Source organism: Prionailurus bengalensis, chromosome B3 (assembly GCF_016509475.1).
Source record: "Prionailurus bengalensis isolate Pbe53 chromosome B3, Fcat_Pben_1.1_paternal_pri, whole genome shotgun sequence".
NCBI lineage: Eukaryota > Metazoa > Chordata > Mammalia > Carnivora > Felidae > Prionailurus > Prionailurus bengalensis.
This window is the reverse complement of record NC_057355.1, coordinates 19,691,938-19,710,530: the sequence shown is the minus strand read 5'-3', so window position 1 is coordinate 19,710,530 and position 18,593 is coordinate 19,691,938. Positions and strand designations below refer to the sequence as shown.

Genomic DNA, 18,593 nt, shown 5'->3' with positions numbered 1-18,593 from the left:
GTATGTAACCTGGATGGATTCCAGGCATAACACAAAGACAAAGAAACCAGGCACGGAAGTACACTGCATGATTCTATTTATATCAAAAGCCAGCAAAACTAATCTAGGGTGCTGGATTCGTGATTGCCTTAGGGAAGGGAGGGAAGCTTTCAGAGAAGTGTTCTTCTGGACCCAGAGGCAGCAACGCGGGTGTGCTTACTCTGTGGCTATTCGTCTCGTTCCAGACTCCTGGTTTGCGCACTTTTCTGTATACATGCTTCCTGGTGAATATTTAAATGTCTGGAGATCAAAGGGCAAACAGCACACTGAACGGTGCACGGATCCCGCGGTCGGACTTGCGCGGCTGTGAGACGGTCCCAGTGATATGGCCCTGCGAGTGACCTGGGCCTGGTTCTCGCGTGGTATAGCCTCGGGGGCCAAAGCCCCGGACCAAGATGTAAACCTGAAGTCCTGGACCCCTCACTGGATCCCAGGGGTGCCCGCCCTCCTGAGTGGAGTGAGGACACAGCGTCCCCTCCCACCTGAAGGTGCACCAATGCATGAGAAAGTTCCACTCGGGTGCTTTCACATTTGCTTAACTTGCGGACATAAACATCTGGCATCGGGGGCCTTCCTCCAGATACGCCCTAAGGAAGCACCCAGAACCTGAGTCACCTTCACCGGCGCCAGGACCTCCAAAAAGAACGAGATCTCGGGAGTGGCCCTTCGATTGCTTCGGTCTGGGCGTCGAGCTGCGCGCGCACGGGCCGGCTGCGATTGGTGCTGCCTGGAGGCGGGGCGCGAGGGACGCTGGGAAATCTGGCGGGCCGGAGGCGGCGGGAAGCAGCCCGTGAGCCGCGGCACCGGCAGCGGGAGGCGGCAGGATGGTGAAACTGACGGCGGAGCTGATCGAGCAGGCGGCGCAGTACACCAACGCTGTGCGGGACCGCGAGCTGGACCTCCGGGGTGAGTCCGAGGAAGGGAGCGGGCCTCTCAGCACGCCGCCCGGTGGTTCGCGTCCCGCCGCGTGCGCGGAGGGCTGGAGCCTGGCCAGGAGGCCCGCATTGTGGGCGCCAAGCCCGGCTGCGCCAGCGCCTCCCGGCCCTGAGTCCTGCCTTTGCTGCCAAAAGACCATCCATCCCTAGGCCCTTCTTGAGGCTTCTGTTGGCCTCGCTCCTACTCACACACCCAGCTGATTGATTGATCGCTTCCTGATCCACACCCGTGGGCCTCAATTCGGCCTTGCTTGGCGTATTTCGCAGTCTGAACTGTTTGAGAACTGGGAGAATGTTAATGATTGTAATTCTAGGGCTCAGCGACCGGTTGGTTCTCAGTAAAGACGTTAGAGTGTTATTGTGGGATTATAGAGGATACGTGTTACTTATAAGTAATTTGCGAGGGAGGAAATGAAGTCTGAGAACAAAAGCGATGGCTTCCCCCAAGTTTTCTTTCTTACTAGCTTCAGTCGTCTGATCCTGCCCCTTTATCACAACATTTTCAAGAGGAATGCACTACGAGTGCCGTAAGAGGTGGAAGCTCTGAACTACCCAGATTCATGTAGCACTTCCAACCTTAGTAAGGCTTGTTAAAAAATTGGGGGTGCAGCTGTCTACTTGGCATTTCAAGGAAAAGACTTGAGGAAGGATGTGAAGAGCAGTTTCTTAGCGGATGTAATAGAATACAATTTGCACCTTAGATTTGGCTCCATAGGGGCAACACCATCTGAGGAGCAGCGCTACTGCAGGCTCTGCTTTCGACTTGGATTCCTGACTCACAAAACCCGGTGCTTTCATTTTGTTGAAATTAAGTTTCCCAGGGAAAAGTTCAATTCAAGAGTAACTGACCACTCCCACTCTCCCGGCCCAGAGTGAGCTCTGCCTTCTAAGTCTGAAGTGCATGGAGTGTTGAGGATACTTGTTTTGGTGCAGCACTTTGATGTAGCCCTAGCAGCTCTGAATTATGTGCTTTAACCTTGGCTTGGATTCGTTTCTTCTGCCAGCACCTAGCACAATAGCCATGTCCATTTTAGACAAATCAGTATTTGAGTGAACTGTTCACAGGGTGATTTACCATTGTGCATAAAACATTGACCTTCAACTCCTGATTGGAGCTGGGGGGAGGTAGAACTGTCATGGTATCTCTAGGGTGTCCTGCTAAGTTCGATGAATCTGGCCTGTGGGAATGCAAAAGAGGTTAAGAACTGTTGTCCACAACGTATGAACAAGACTTGGACACTGACAGTAAGCAGCTCACAGTGTAAATTGTCATCATGCCATTTAACTATTTAGAACAGTGTGAGGCACCTTGTAGATAGCCTTACAAATAAATGTTAGCTACCAATATTACTGTGAATAGGTGTATCTTCGTTATCATAGCCCTCGTCCTTGTTATCACTATCTTCATGTCCGCTCCTAGACTGTAAGCTTTGCGGCAGCTGGGACATGCGACTCTTGTTCCTCAGGGTTTTTTTTTGTTTTTTTAACGTTTATTTATTTTTGAGACAGAGAGACAGAGCATGAACGGGGGAGTGGCAGAGAGAGAGGGAGACACAGAATCGGAAGCAGGCTCCAGGCTCCAGGCTCTGAGCCATCAGCCCAGAGCCCGACACGGGGCTCGAACTCACGGACTGTGAGATCGTGACCTGAGCTGAAGTCGGACGCTTAGCCGACTGAGCCACCCAGGCGCCCCTCTTGTTCCTCATTTTATGTGCCAATACCTTGCACATTTGAACAGTTGTTTGGCACAGCATAGGTGCTGGGTAAACACTTTCTGAAAAAAAGGAAGCTTTGAGTCAAAGTACCATGAAGTACTGCTAATGTTTTCAGGTACCTTTTAATTATATTAATACTTGTGTATTTTCCCTCCATTTTGTAGGGTATAAAATTCCTGTCATTGAAAATCTAGGTGCTACCTTAGACCAGTTTGATGCTATTGATTTTTCTGACAATGAAATCAGGAAACTGGATGGTTTTCCTTTGTTGAGAAGACTGAAAACATTATTAGTGAACAACAATAGAATATGGTAAGTGTCTGCTGGTGGAAAGTAATTTTTTTTTCTGCTAGAGTACAATGTTGCAGTGTTCCCTGAAGACGCTGTAGCACATACCAGTTGAGGCTCCGTATTTCTTCTAAAAATGAGAAACAAGCTGCATTTTTCCCATACAGATCCAGAGATTAACTTGGCATTGGTCTAGTTTTATTTGCATCTATTCAGAAATACTTATATATTCATGGTAATAAATATTTAAGTTACAAGCATGCAGTTTTGTACATATTTTGGCTTCTAAAACAATAATTGTAATTATTAGAGGATTGTATTTAAAAGATGCATAAAGTTCAAAATTATATTTTTGACTGTTTCTATCTCTGTCATTTGTTTGTTTTTTGTTTTTTTTTTTTTTTTACAACTGATTTGTAGAATATTACTTATTGACATTGAGGGGTTGTTTTGTTTTGTTTTTTACCCTCTTTCATCATCTCTGAGTAAATTTCATCAGAAAAGTTATTGAACTTATATTGAACTTATATTGAAGTTATAGACAATGTCTTTAAGAAGTGCTAGGAAGTACTAGTGACTTGCTTTTTTACAATAGGCATATTTCTTATGAGTTAACCGTTCCCTTATGGTGTAGCTGTTTGCCATGTACCTGAGCTGTGAATGCAGAGTTATTTGTATTTCTGTGCTACCTGCACAAAAGTCATGAAGTAAGCTGAGCAGTTTCTTCTTCACTTAGCTTTCCCTGACAGTGTGGTAATGGAAAGAGCCCCAGGCACCCCTTCAGGACACATGGGTTCTAGAATCATTCCACTTCCACCACTAACCCTGTGACAAGGTGTCCTCTTTGTGCCTCATTTTCCCTCTGTCAGATAAGGTGTTGGAAGAAAGATCTCTAAAGTTCTTCCATCTTTGGAGTCTGAAATCTTCTGAGCAGGGACTTTGATAAAATTGTTAGCTTTCTTTCACTCTTACGAAGTCTTTGTTTTCATTTTAGCCGTATAGGTGAGGGACTTGATCAGGCTCTACCCTGCCTGACAGAGCTCATTCTCACCAACAACAGTCTCGTGGAACTGGTAAGTTGAACAGGGGAAATGTATTTGGGGGAGGAATTAAAGGTGCTGCACACCTCTTAAAGAAAATTTGGAAAACCCAGAAAATTATCTTATCATCTTTTGTCTTTTTCTTAATTCAAGATCTGGGTGGGCCTCTTTCAGTTATGTATGTTGCAAATACCCTTTTCCACTCTGTAGCTCACCTTTGGTGGACCTTCGTAGGGTGTCTTCATAGAGAGGTCCCTAATTTAAGTGCAGTCCAGTTTATCTGTCTTTTGTTGTTGTTGCTAGTGCGTTTGATGGTCTGTCAAGCTTCCCCTACCGCAGAGTCCCAGAAAAACTCACCTAAGTTGTTTTCTAGAATTGTAGGGTCCAGTGTGGTAGCCATTAGCCACACCTGGCTACTCTGAATTGCTATGTACTAGAACTAAAATACACATCAGATTTCAGAGACATAGTACAAAAAAAAAAAAATGTAGACTATCAGTTTTTATATTGATACTGAAATGATAATATTTTGGATAATAGGTTAAATAATATTCTACTAAAATTAAGTTTCACTTGTTTTTCTCTTCTCACTGGCTACCACAAAACATTTAGTTACATATGTAACATGTTAACTTTTGTTGCACATTTACATTCTAGAAACTTATTTTACTCTTCATATTTGGGTCAGTGATCACTTGGAATTGGTTTTCCTGTGAGATAAGGGGCAAGTTTTCTCTATTTGGATGGGATTATTTAACAAAATTGAGCTCATGGCATACATTGTTTTATAACCTGAGTTTTTCGCTTAAACATTGGGTAAGTTTAAGTCCATATCATATAACTTGATTTTGTGCTTTTATGATCTTACCTCCCTTCCCTGTTTTCCTGATTGTTCCTTTCCTTGTGGACTCAGTCCTGAGCTTCCTACAGATTCTCAGAGTACTTGACTCCAGCAGTAAGAAAGCGCTGATCTGAGACCGTGTCTTTTCTCAAAGATAGGAGGTATTCAACCCAAAATGCACATTCATAGGAAATGTTTGGCGTAATAGAGGCTGCTTGCATTTTTGTGTATGTTGTACTTATATTTAAAGTTGTTTGTAAAGATGAAGGCTGAGTTTGTCCTGTCAGTTACTGAGCTTGGTGTATTAGGTGTGTTGTATAGGTGTGTTAAAATCTCATTCTGCCTAGAGTTCTGTCAAGTTTAGTATTACATATTTGGAAGGTATCTTCATGGATACATACAAATTTAAGGTTGTTTTTTTTTTTTTTTTTTTTTTACATTTATTTATTTTTGAGAGAGAGAGACACAGGGTACAAGTGGGAGAGGGGCAGAGAGAGAGGGAGGTCCAGAATCCGAAGCAGGCTCCAGGCTCTGAGCTGTCAGCACAGAGCCCGATGCGGGGCTCGAACTCACGTACTGTGAGATCATGACCTGAGCTGAAGTTGGACACTTAACCAACTGAGCCACCCAGGTGCCCCCAAGTTTTAAATTGTTAATACCATCCAGATGAACTAATCTTTTTATTATTCTGTTGTGCCCCTCTTTATCTCTATTAGTGCTGTTTTACCTTGTCTGTTTTATCTGCTATATTACGCCAAAACAAGCTTTGTTTTATTTAGTGTTTGGATGATAAATTTTTGTCCATGCAGAATCTACTTTGAACTTTTCTGTGCCTTGTATTTTAGGTTTATATCTTAAAAACAGCATATGTGGTAGGATTTTTTTTTTTAATCCAATGTGAAGTCTGTATTTTAAATGAAGTATTTGGTCTATTTACATAATGTAATTACTGGTGTATTGGAGTTTGTCTTCTCTCTTTTCTGGAGGTTACTATTTGACAGCCCATTCTGCATTTCTTTTTTTTTTTTTTTTTTTTTTTGTCTCCATTGTGTTCATTCTCTTTCTCTGTCATTCTTTGCCTACTAATAGTGTAGGAATTACTTATTCCTGGTGTTTTGTTTTTTGTTTTTTGGTTTTTTTTTTTGAGAGAGAGAGAGAGACAGAGTGAGATCAGGGGAGGGAAGCAGAGGGAGAGAGAGATAAGCAGGCTTCATGCTCAGTGTGGATCGATCAGTGTGGCTCGATCTCATGACCCTGAGATCATGATCTGAGCCAAAATCCAGAGTGGGATGCTTAACCGATCGAGCCACCCAGGTGCCCCTACTTATTCCTATCTTAGCAATGTGGGAATTAAAAATACACATTCATTGGGGCTCCTGGGTAGCTCCTTCAGTTAAGTGCCTGGCTTCAGCTCACGACGTGATCTCACAGTTCATGAGTTTGAGCCCCTCAAGTTTGAGCCCCACGTTGGGCTGTGTGCTGACACCACAGAGCCTGGAGCCTGCTGCAGATTCTGTGTCTCTCTCTGCCCCCACCCTGCTCTCGCGTGCATGTGTGCGCACTCTCCCTCAAAACATTTAAAAAACATTAAATAAACATTAAAAAAAATTTTTTAAATATTACAAATAAAAAAAACCACATTCATTAAGTTTCAGTACCCTTAGCTTCTTAAACAGTACAATGATGTTAAACATTTCAAACCCTTCAACATGTTATTTAGTTATTCTGTCTTTAAAAAACCCACTAAGACATCATCATTATGTTTTATGTAGTCTGTGTGAGTGTAACGAAAGTTGCCATTCTTTGTTCCTTTTTGGGTTTTTTTTAGCTTTATTGAGGTGTGACTGAGAGATAAAAGTTGTATGTATTTAAGCTGTGCATTGTGATTTTTGAGAAATGTATACATTGTGATTACCGTTATCTAACATATCCAGTACCTCACATATTTACTTGTTGTTTGTGTGTTGAGAATACTTGAGATCTATTCTCAGCAAAAAAAAAAAATTTTTTTTTCTTAAATTATTGAGAGAGAGAGTGAGTGGAAGAGAGAGGACAAGGTGGGTGGGGAGAGGCAGAAGAGAGGGAGACACAGAATCTGAAGCAGGTCCAGGCTCTGAGCTGTCAGCACACAGCCCGATGTGGGGCTCGAACCTGCAGACCTTGAGATCATCACCTGAGCCTAAGTCACACACTTAACTGACTGAGCCACCCAGGTGCCCCTCTCAGCAAATTTCAAGTATACAGTAGTACATTATTATTAACTATAATCACCCTGTTGTACATTAGGTGTCCAGACTTACTCATCTTACAACTGAAAGTTTGTACTCTTTGATCAAATAGCTCATCCCCCCCCACCCCACCCCCACCCACCCCTCCACTTCAGCCTCTGGTAACTACCATTCAACTGTCTGTTGCTGAGAGGGGGTCTTTTTTTTTAATTCCACATCTAAGTGGGATCATGCCATGTTTGCCTGCTTTTGTTCCTTTTTAGATCATCCTGTATATTTTAGTGGTGACATGCTAGTAGCAAGCTTAGAGCTCCCTCTTCCAGTGTTTGTGAAGTGTTTTTTAAATGGCAGCTTATTTTCTGAACTCCTGGCTTTGTTCCCCTCTTGCTTTTTTGTGTCTACTTTTTTCTCATTGTCCTTCTTGCCCCCGTCCCGCTCAATTTCAGTCTGATCCTAGCAGTTTCTCCCCTTTGTAGGCCTTTGTCCTGGGAGGGATACCATTTCTGGTTAGTATTAAGAGTGAGGGCCCAAATTGCCTGTTCCCATCAGGCCTCATCACAGACTTAACTGGACTCATTATTGGGATGTCTGTATCTATTGGCTGCTGTTTTCAGACCGACTAAACTGTCGGTCGTTTTGGAGTACTGGGGCTTGTTGGATGCCTCTGCCTTCCCTCTGCTTCATCCTGCACAGATGTTGCCCCCCTATAAGCCTTGCAGCTCTCCCAGTAGTCAGTCTCTGCCCATTCCTGATTTAGAGTTCTTGCCAGAATGCCTTTTCATCTGGTTTAGTTGTAGTGGTTAACCATAGACTTTGGTTTTGCTGTCCTGTTTTATGAGATGATTTGGGAAGATTAAATACCAAAAAAGTGCCTTTTTCCCATAATTGGGTCCTTTTTTTGTTTTTGTTTTTTAACCAAACTCCTTGTCCTTGAGTAATTATCTGAAGCGATTTGAGGGAGCCTTGAGTAAAGGTGTCTCCCCATGGGGCGCTTGGGTGGCTCAGTCGGTTAAGTGTCCAACTCTTGCTCTCAGCTCAGGTCATGATCTCATGGTTTGTGAGATTGAGCCCCAATTCTCTTCCTCTCCATGCCCCTCCCCTGCTCTCTCTCCCCCTCTCTCTCAAATAAACATTTAAAAAAATAAAGGTGCCTCCTCTCAACCATGAGATGTCTGTGTCACCACCAGGCATGTACAGTTACTAGTGGGAAAAACCACCTTCCACCAAAATCCAGCTGGAGATAACCTGTGTGAATGACTTGTTCCAAAGTTACATCAGCTTGGACATTTCTTTCTTTTCTAAATCATTGCTTTAAATTCTAGCCCTTTTGAGGTTGCTACAAGAAATCAATTTGGGGGGGTTCTATTCTGCTATTCAGACACAAGTTTTTATGGATGTGGCTAAAATTTTCAGTTTAAGAAGCTCAAATTTACTCACCAGTTTGTCAGAATTTTTATTAAGCATCTGTGGTGCGCTAATATTGTGCTAGATGCTAGCAGTAAAAAAAGAGTCCTTGCTCCAAAGACATCTGCCATTTCAGAGTATCACAGTAGCCTATGGCGGGGGGGTTGGGGGGGAACACCTGGGGCTTAGTTGAGTGTCTGATTCTTGATTTTGGTTCAGGTCATGATGCCAGGGTCACAGGATTGAGCTGAGCATGGAGCCTGCTTGGGATCCATATTCTCTCCCTCTCTCCCCCTCTCCCCCTCTCCCCCTCTCCCCCTCTCCCCCTCCCCCCCTCCCTTCTTCCCTCCCTCTCTTTCTCTTCCTCCCTCCCTCTCTCTCTCTTTTTCTCTCTCTTCCTCCTTTTCCCTCCCCCACCTTCCCTCCCCCACTTTCCCTCCCCCTCTCCCCCCCCCACCCGCCACTCTCCCCTGCTCACATGCGTGCTCTCTCTCTCAAAAAAAAAAAAAAGCCTGTGGTATTCATGTTCTTATCTATGGCCATTTATTTTACAGGGTGATCTGGACCCTTTGGCATCTCTCAAATCACTGACTTACCTAAGGTATGGAAATGATCTGTGGTGGTGACAGGGAAGTCCTTTACAATGACACCATTATCAGCCTTGATCTTAAAGTAATCAGTTAGTAAGAAGCACCTTTTAAAAACAAATACTGAAAATAAGTCCAGTGCTCTATTAAAACTTCCCTAACGTTAACTGAATAACATTGAACTGTGAAAAAAAAGGTCAACTTTTCCTTAGTTTATGGACTCATTTGATTTTATTAAAATGGACCTCTTGAAATGCTACACTATGAACAAGACTGGCATTGCTATTCCTTTTCTTGCAGTATCCTAAGAAATCCTGTAACAAATAAGAAGCATTACAGACTGTATGTAATTTATAAAGTTCCACAAGTCAGAGTACTGGATTTCCAGAAGGTGAAACTGAAAGTAAGTATTTTCTGTTGGTTGTAAGTCATTATACGTTCATGTTTTATTTTATACTTTTGCTGTTGATTTTTTTTTTAATTGCCAAATGTGTTTTACTATTGGTTTGTCATAAAAATGTGGGAAACAAAATGTTAAGTCAGATTTTTTTTTTCGTAGCAGAGTTTACAGTAGGACTTTGAGTTAAAGCTGTCTTGTGCAGTAGTGTTGGTCATTCAGAGGTCGTAGCACAGTATCAGCCGCGGTGAGCACTGTCAGCAAGACTGTGCTTAAGATATGTTCCCCCTTGGGGAGCTTAATAGAATCCATTTTTCAGCAGCTTTAATTGTTAGAATGATTTTCCCTTTACAGGGAGTGGGTTTTCCCTTGTTTTTTGTTTCTGTTTTTGTTTTTTGTTGTTTTTTTTTTTTCTTTCCTTTTTAAACCTTCCTAGTTCCTCCAGAGCCCCTCCCTGAAACTAGGAGGAGGAACTTTCTTCAGGGAACTTCACCAGACAAAGCAAGGCCATTGTGTCTCCTTTTAATTTGAAATTGACATTTTGGTATTTTTACCAGCCCCGAGTATTTCAGAAGAGTTTTCTTCCGTGTTTTCTGAGGAATGCATCTAAATGCATGTGGTATTCCTATTTCCATTAACTCTGTGTGTGGTGTTGCTGTAGGAGCGTCAGGAAGCAGAGAAAATGTTCAAGGGCAAACGGGGTGCACAACTTGCAAAGGATATTGCCAGGAGAAGCAAAACGTAAGATACGGATATCCAACTTCACTCCACTTCACCTTCAGAAACACTATCTGTCTGGCTTTTTGCCTCCTACAGAACTAAACAAAACACCTGTGACTGACTAATACAGTATTGAATTTGTGTGATGATAGCCCATGACCTTCAATGGTCCACACATCACATGAGATTTCTACCAGGTTAGCAAATACTTCCGGTGTTCAGTCTTAATGCAACACTGTATATATCCTGCTTTCTCTAGAGGAAGATGAACTGGGTGGTGTTTCTGAAGGAGAGAGTTTCTTGTATCAGTTTGTTAACAAAGATAAGATACTACACTGGTTGAATTACTTTCAAAAGCCTTTTTGAAAGTAAAAGAGAAGCAATTTCCATTGGTCTGGATTTAACAGTTATGTTCTTCCCTCCCCTCCCAAGTTTCAACCCAGGTGCCGGTTTGCCGACTGACAAAAAGAAAGGTGGGCCATCTCCAGGGGATGTAGAAGCCATCAAGGTAAAAATGTGTTAGAAGAGTTGCCATGGGTTTAGGACACAAAATATGTAATAGACCAAGTTCTAAACATTGCAGTTTCCACCCTCCACCCCCCACACTTAGATTCCTGCTCCATTTCTGTGTTAGGTGGGAACTAGCTTAAAGTGATTATTCAACCACCTTTGATGTGAATCGCTTCTATGAGCCAGTCAGCACAGAGACAGCTCTAGTTCTTTTCCATTTTCCCAGGGTATTTGAACGGTCAGTCACTGAAGTATGCTGTCTCGGTTGTTTGCCTTAATTTTTACTTTCAGAGATTTGCTGTCTGAAAGATCTGCTTGATGATCAGTGGGAAATCCTAGTTTCCTAATACTGCTTCCTAAATTATCCAGTAACATAATTCCACATAGGTGCTTTAATTAGCTAAAATTTTAGGACATGTGCAGTAATCATTTGCTCATTGTGACAATAAAATTCTCCCAGTAGAGCTGTTGAATGTTCCACCTCAAAAAGTTGCTATGGACTTCTGTAAGGTTTTCTGGGTGATTGATACTTAGATGCAATTAATTGTCCTTCTCTGTTGTTTTCTGTCCTCCAGAATGCTATAGCAAATGCGTCAACTCTGGCTGAAGTAGAGCGGCTGAAGGGCTTGCTGCAGTCTGGTCAGATACCTGGCAGGGAACGCAGATCAGGTCAGGACATGTGGTCTGTCTGTGTACTTCCAGATTGATCTTATACTTGAGGTGGATTCCTAAACAGTTGAGGTGCTATGACCCAAGGATGTTAGAATAGTGCCTCATTACCATCTAATGCACACAAAATCCCTTTTTTCATATGCTCTTGGAAGATAAGTTACTTGATATAAAATGTTACGGCATAGGACTCTGAGGGGTCTTTTTTTTTTTTTTTTTAATTTTTTTTTCAACGTTTTTTATTTATTTTTGGGACAGAGAGAGACAGAGCATGAACGGGGGAGGGGCAGAGAGAGAGGGAGACACAGAATCGGAAACAGGCTCCAGGCTCTGAGCCATCAGCCCAGAGCCTGACGCGGGGCTCGAACTCACGGACTGCGAGATCGTGACCTGGCTGAAGTCGGACGCTTAACCGACTGCGCCACCCAGGCACCCCATTAATGTTTATTACTGAGAGGGAGGGAGAGAGGGAGGGTGAGGGGGTAAGGGGCAGAGAGAGAGGGAGACACAGAATCTGAAGCACGTTCCAGGCTCTGAGCTGTCAGCATAGAGCCTGATGTAGGGCTCGAACTCACAGACTGTGAGGTCATGACCTGAGCTGAAGTCAGATGCTTAACCAACTGAGCCACCCAGGTGCCCCAATGGATACACTTTTTTAACGAGTTACTACTTTTTTAAAATACTCAGCTTTAATTTCTAATACAGTGTTGATTATTCTAATATAGTATTGATAAATGTACATAAACAAAAGCTCTTTGGGTCCCAAAACTAATGTGTCTGAGAATTACTGAACTAAACAAAGGCCAGAGTGGCATTCTAGGGGCAAAGCGGTGAGTGAGGGACTGGGCAGGCAAAGCACCTGTGTTGAAAAGGAGACTTGCACACTAGAACTGAAAGAGGCCAATGGCAGTGGAGTTCAAAGCACAGGGAGAAGGGTAAGCCAACAGAGAAAGCATGTCTGGGCCACGCAAGGCTCTGCAGACTGTGATGGATGAGGTCTTTGTCCTCAGCATTAGAAGGGTATTAAAGGCCTCCAAGGCTCAGTACTGACAGGGGAAGAGGCAATATCACAATTGCTTATAGTGATTGTAATATGACAGACTTACTGAATTAATCTGTTTCCCCTCAAAACGTTTTCTTTGAGCCTTAGGATCTCTTGGGATTTTCAGAGCAATCTGAAAGATTACTGGGGAGAGGAAGGTAGAAATTGTTCAGGGCACTCCATAGATTGCAGTGGGCCTAGGCTTCTGAGTATGCTAAAACTGGACTGACATTCTTATCTTGGTAGTTTTGCATCTAGAAATGTGATGTTGAGTCTACTGTAAAAACAATAGGCTTAACCAAGAGTAATCTTCCCAAACACTGATAGTTAAAACGTTTCCTTTTTCAGAATACAGTGACCAAAATATCTCATAAATTAATGAGTAAACATAACAGACTTTGTTTTTTGCTGTATTTTCCCTCATTTAGAGACAATAAAGTCATTGAGTAGTCCTATTATCTGGCATGTGGTTACATTCAAATGTTTGTTTTTAATGTTTATTTTTTGAGGGGGGGAGGGGTAGAGAGAGAGGAAGACGAGGAAGACACAGAATCCAAAGCAGGCTCTAGGCTCTGAGCTGTCAGCACAGAGCCCAACAAGGGGCTCGAACTCATGAACCATGGGATCATGATGTGGCCAAAGTCGGACATTTAATCAACTGAGCCACCCAGGTGCCCCTCAAACGTTTTTTGATATTCCCATTTTCTTTCCCTGTGGTAGTTGTAAGAATAAAACACAACGTATAAGCTTTTTACCTTCACAAAAAAATGAATGAATGAACAGCTCAACCAAAGAAGGTTAGAATGTCAGGCAATGAGTTTGACTTTTTGTAAAACACCTTTGTGATCCTTTCCCCCTAGGAATTGACCATCCCTTCCCGTAGCTGCCAAAGATAGTCTCTGGACTGTAAGCTCCTTGAGGGCAGGGGCTGCTGGGATTTGTAGCTAGTCCAGGGAGTAGTGTGCAATAGCTTCACAGACTGGCCACTCGTGTACTGAGCAAACATGCTGTAAAATCAGTATGACATGTGGCTTTGTGTTTTTCTTTAGGCCCCACTGATGACGGTGAAGAGGAGATGGAAGAAGACACGGTCACGAATGGGTCCTGAGCAAGATGGCCTGAGTATCTGCAGGACATATAACATGCCCACTGGGACAAGTCCTGCGTTTTGAACTTGGAATAATAGCCTTGTTTGTGTCAGCAAAGTGGAGTTCATAAGCATTGTTGAAATGCTTAAGACTGCTGCTGGTAATTTTGTAACATCATACATTTTGAAATCTAAATGCCGGTTTTCTACAAATAGTAAAAATACAAAGACATTCGCTGTGCTACCAAGTTGTCTGTCATCGGGGCGGGGTGTGCAGTGAGGTATCTGGACATGTTTCAGTTGGAAATGCCAGAGGGCATTGTTTCTAGGTAGGCTTCCCAGGCCTCTTTAAATATTTAGATTTTTAAATTGTTAATAAAACTGAAGATTATCTGTGTGCTGCCAGTGGTTTCAGTAAGACTCTGCGATCTCTGGTGCATTTTTTTCCACACAAAGAACAGCTTCATTAAAGACAGACAGGCTTTAATTACTGATTTGAAAAATTACAGGGGAATTGCAACTTCTGCTTGTTGGAATGTGAACAGCACATTCGAGCATTCAAGACATGGTTGTGGCCGGGGGGGGGGGGGGGGGGGGGGGGGGGTGTCCCAGCCCAGTGAGCAGGCTACGGCAGAGTCCTCACACCTCTGGATGCTGCAGTACATGCAGTACATCCCACCCAGCTCTGGCCAGTTAGGCCAGTCTAAAAAACATGATGGAGGTGAGCACCTCACCATCCGTCTTTTCATCTGCTCGAGTTTGGTTGGCTTTGGGTCGGGTTTTTTTTAAGCTCCTTGGGAGATTTTCTAAATGTGAGAAACACTCGCTCTAAGTAGGCCTCTGAACAGTTGTGGGTGATTCCTGGTTGCTGGTTTGCTGTACTTGTAAAGTGTGTACAAGGTGCATGAGACATTGAAGGAACGCAACCTTCAAGGAGCTGACAGTCTAGCTGGGAACATGGAACCGTGGGTAGCAGTGGGGCTAAACCTCAGTGCAGTAGTAACTGCTAGAAAAGAGTAGGGTAGAGCGGTCAGAAAGGAGGTGGAACTTGGCTATCAGGAGAATCTGGTCTTTAGTTTTCCTCAGTGTGGCCCTAAACCGGTGCTTTCCCATTCCAGTGCGCTGAACTTCCCGGACATCTTGTTAAAATGGGAGATCTGGGGGGCGCCTGGGTGGCGCAGTCGGTTAAGCGTCCGACTTCAGCCGGGTCATGATCTCGCGGTCCGTGAGTTCGAGCCCCGCGTCAGGCTCTGGGCTGATGGCTCAGAGCCTGGAGCCTGTTTCCGATTCTGTGTCTCCCTCTCTCTGACCCTCCCCCGTTCATGCTCTGTCTCTCTGTGTCCCAAAAATAAATAAACGTTGAAAAAAAAAATTTTTTTTAATAAAAAAAAATTAAAAAATAATAATAAAATGGGAGATCTGGTGGGGTGGGAGGCTGTGCTTTAAGTAGGTTCCCAGGTGCTGGCCTTCAGAGGACAACACTCCACACAGGATTTCCAGCCTCCCTCTCACCACTTCCTTAACTTCTCTACCTGACCCCTTTCAGCCCCTTCCAGAGCAGTCCCCTCTAATCTTGTACTGATGGCCCACACCATAGGGGGTTGCTCTGTTCTGGTTTTATCCTCACCTTGACAGATTTGGAGATTCATGTTTTTTAATGAGTTCCTGGGGCATTCAGGCACCAAGGAAATAACCCAAATATACGATAGGTGGATTTATAAACTAAAAGTTGTTCATTTAATGTGAGAGGAAGGTGACAGCAATTCATGCTCTCCTGTTCCCCTCAGCAAGGTGTCCTTTGGGATTAGAACATTGCTGAATGTCCACAGGATCAGAACAGGACTTGGAGGGGGTGGGGGTCTTAAGATCTTCCTGCAACATCTTTCATGACATATGCCAGTGACGCTGCCTTTTCTACTTCTGCAGAGCCTTTCTGTTGATGCACATTTACTTGACACTTGTGCTTCTGATGAGACAACTAAAATGAGTCCATTTTTCTTCTCCATACTTAACATCCAGGGAAGCTATTGCCAGGAGGCTCCCTGCTCCCATCATTTATAAGCCACCTACTAAGGAGCCTCTGAAGGAGCCTCTGGTCACTAACCTCGGTAATAAATTGGTTGCAGTTCACTTTTCTCCCACCACGTGCCCTACCTCTACATAGCCTACTTTGGGTCCTGGCTTTGACTGCGGGCAGTACTTAGCAATAATACCCGGACTTTGGTGCCATTGCTAAGTGGATCTGAACTCAACAGGATTACTCTGGCACCAAACAGATTAATGACTCCCGGGTAATGACTGGAGGGCTGCTAAGCAAAAAACAAAAGGAGACCTTGTTATGTTATTTATGCTATTGTTGCAAGTGAGGATTTGGCAAAAACTTGACCAGAGGAAAGTGAGGGCTCCTTTGCTCAGAGCTCCACCAACATCTGTGTGTCTCAGGACCAGAAAAATTGGGTTTGCCTCAACCCAGTTTTTCCCAGAAGTCCAGTGTTTTCCATGTGCAATTTTGTGGAACATGAGGTTCAGTCATAGATAACGTCTCTCATGTTATAGCCAAAACTATACCAGTGTACCAAGTGGCAGACATGCAGTTCTCAAAACAACAGTTTCTGTGGAACCACATTAAGACGTTCATTTGAATATTAGTTTTGTCGTATTTATGTGTAATTAGTAGGTTTTGACATTCTAAGAACTATAAATTTAGAAAAAAAAATATATATATATATATTTTTTATATATATGCAGATATTTAACATAAATGCCACAGTAGGAATCTACAAGAATGCCATCGAAAGGGCAATTCAAGTTTGACAACCACTATTGTTCGATTGCCATCTCAGTAATCTCCCTTAGTTACCGACACTTTTAATCCTGTCTTGCGTATACTTTTGTGAAAAGGTGAGATTAGGCAATTTATCAAGTTAGTTTTTGCCATAGTAATGCTGATTAACAAACCATTCCCAAAACTCTGGCTTTTAAGTGACAATCACCATTCTCACAGCTGGCTTTGCTTTTTACTGCAGGTCAGTGGATTAACTAGGGTGGCTCAGCTTTGTCATTCTCCTAGGACATCTGCCTACTTGCTATTAACCGAAGCAAGCCACCTGGCCAAGTCCAAAGTCAAAGGATGTGCAAACACACTCCTTCCACCTTGAGGCTATTGCAAGGATGTTCTCAGAAGGAAGGATGGATGAATTGGGGCTAATCATGTAGTCTATCATGGGCAGACTATACCATGGACGTTCTGGATTTCTACCTTTGTCCTGTTTTTACAAATAACACTTGAGCAATTATATTAAGCAAAGTGTGTGCTGAAATAACTTTATGGTTCTAGATAAGATAGATGAGATGATACACCCTAATTAAAGGGACAAAGGTAACACTTACAAGCCTGGCTAGGAAGAATAACTTCTCACTGGGAACTTAAGAACAGCATTGAGGGGCCCCTGGGTGGCTCGGTTGGTTAAACATCCAACTTTAGCTCAGGTCATGATCTCAACAGTTGGTGAGTTCAAGCCCCACATCCGGCTCTGTGCTGACAGCTCGGAGCCTGGAGCCTGCTTCGGATTCTGGACCTCCCTCTCTCTCTTTCCCTCCCCTGCTCACACTCTGGTCTCTCTCTCAAAAATAGATAAACATTAAAAAAAAAAAAACCATATTCTAGGAACTGAAGCAAAACTCCTTTATCCGTGCATTCTAGTAACTCAAAATCTATTAGATTTTAGTTGAAAATACTATTCATACTGTAAGTACATATATAGACACACAGACTAGTTCATAATAGTACACAAAGGTACTTTATTCTTGTAGGTGTTTTAAAAAGTGCAATATTTTCACGACTGTTGTGCTGGTTTTTATATCAAAATCCTGAATGAAAGCTCGCAACAACAGCAAATCTTTGCAACCTAGGATCTTCCTCCATCGCTACTCCAAATATCTTAATCCCTGAACCACACCGCAAGCTCTGAAATGATGTTCACTGCAACATTCTTGAAGCTTTCACATCTTAATCTGACACTTGTCAGGGTGGGGAAGTATCTGTTAATCTTATTTAACCCACTTAACCACTAAGTTACTATTAAAAAAAAAGAATTTACCATACATTAGTTGAAACTTGGGTCAGATCACTTTTCAGGACTCAACTCTGAGAAAAAAGAGAGGTCCTCACCAACTGCTTCCATGAACAGTGACTCCCGCAGTACAGTGTACCTGGTGTCCAGAGCATAACCAAACAAGTCAGGCAAGCCTGATCACTATGCACAAGGTGTGTGTGTGTGTGTAGGCTCTGAGCTGTCAGCACAGAGCACGACGAGGGGCGGGAACTCAGGAGCCTTGAGATCGTGACCAGAGCCCAAGACGGAAGCTTAACGGACTGAGCTACCCAGGTGCCCCCGCACATGGTATATTTAAAGCTGGTCCCAAACTACTGAAGTCATCCTGAGAAAGAGTTCGGTTTTAGCACATCGAGTTCCTGCAAGATGCCAGAGCAAGTGAGAAACCACTTCAAAAGAGTAATGGTTCATCATCTTTTACAAGTGAGAGGAAAACATCAAAGAGAACAAAATTCCTCCCTCCTAAACTCATCAAATCAGTGGCTGTCTTCACAGCCTTAATTGACAAAATCCAGGGTCCTCAGTTTCCCCATTTCAAGAGCCCATTTTCAAGGTGGAGAACAGCTTTCAGGCTTTTCTTTGCCACGGCGCACGAACCACAGTCCCCCAGTAGAAATCTACCTCTCTTGCCGCGCAGCCCCCAGATCGCCCACTCCCCTGGAACTCCTAGGTGACCCAGAGCTGGGAGCGCCCACTGCGGTAGCGGTAGCGCCTGGGCAGGAGTGATGCAGGCCTCCTACGGGGTGGCGGCGCGCTCTGACGTCATCACCTGGTCTCTGTTTTTTTTCACGGTTGCATTTTTGATTCTCAACCCTCCCTCCGTGACACAGCTGTGTGTGTTCACCTCAAAGCCTTCTCCAAAAACACACTCAAGCCCAAATTTCAAGTAAGGTGGTTAAAGCAGGAGGCCTCTGAGCGGCAGAGACGCCAGAGGAGTGGAAGGCGGTGAAGGAAGGCTTTGCAGGCAGAGGAAACA

At 43.5% G+C, this 18,593-nt stretch overlaps 1 protein-coding gene and 1 long non-coding RNA gene across 2 annotated transcripts; one reads left to right on the top strand and one right to left on the bottom strand.

The window, feature by feature from the left end:
* The first annotated feature begins 763 nt into the window (after positions 1 to 763).
* SNRPA1 (small nuclear ribonucleoprotein polypeptide A') lies at positions 764 to 13,899 on the top strand. Its single transcript, XM_043554808.1, has 9 exons — positions 764 to 945; positions 2,854 to 3,001; positions 3,972 to 4,050; positions 9,045 to 9,091; positions 9,378 to 9,480; positions 10,136 to 10,215; positions 10,627 to 10,702; positions 11,280 to 11,373; positions 13,465 to 13,899. Exons 1-9 carry the CDS (start codon positions 864 to 866, stop codon positions 13,521 to 13,523), a joined length of 768 nt encoding a protein of 255 aa, XP_043410743.1. The 5' UTR covers positions 764 to 863; the 3' UTR covers positions 13,524 to 13,899.
* Positions 9,290 to 18,425, bottom strand: LOC122468311. Its single transcript, XR_006293204.1, has 2 exons — positions 18,239 to 18,425; positions 9,290 to 11,352 (listed from the first exon to the last, which is right to left on the bottom strand). It is a non-coding gene; the product is annotated as an uncharacterized LOC122468311 (long non-coding RNA).
* Positions 18,426 to 18,593: the final 168 nt, after the last annotated feature.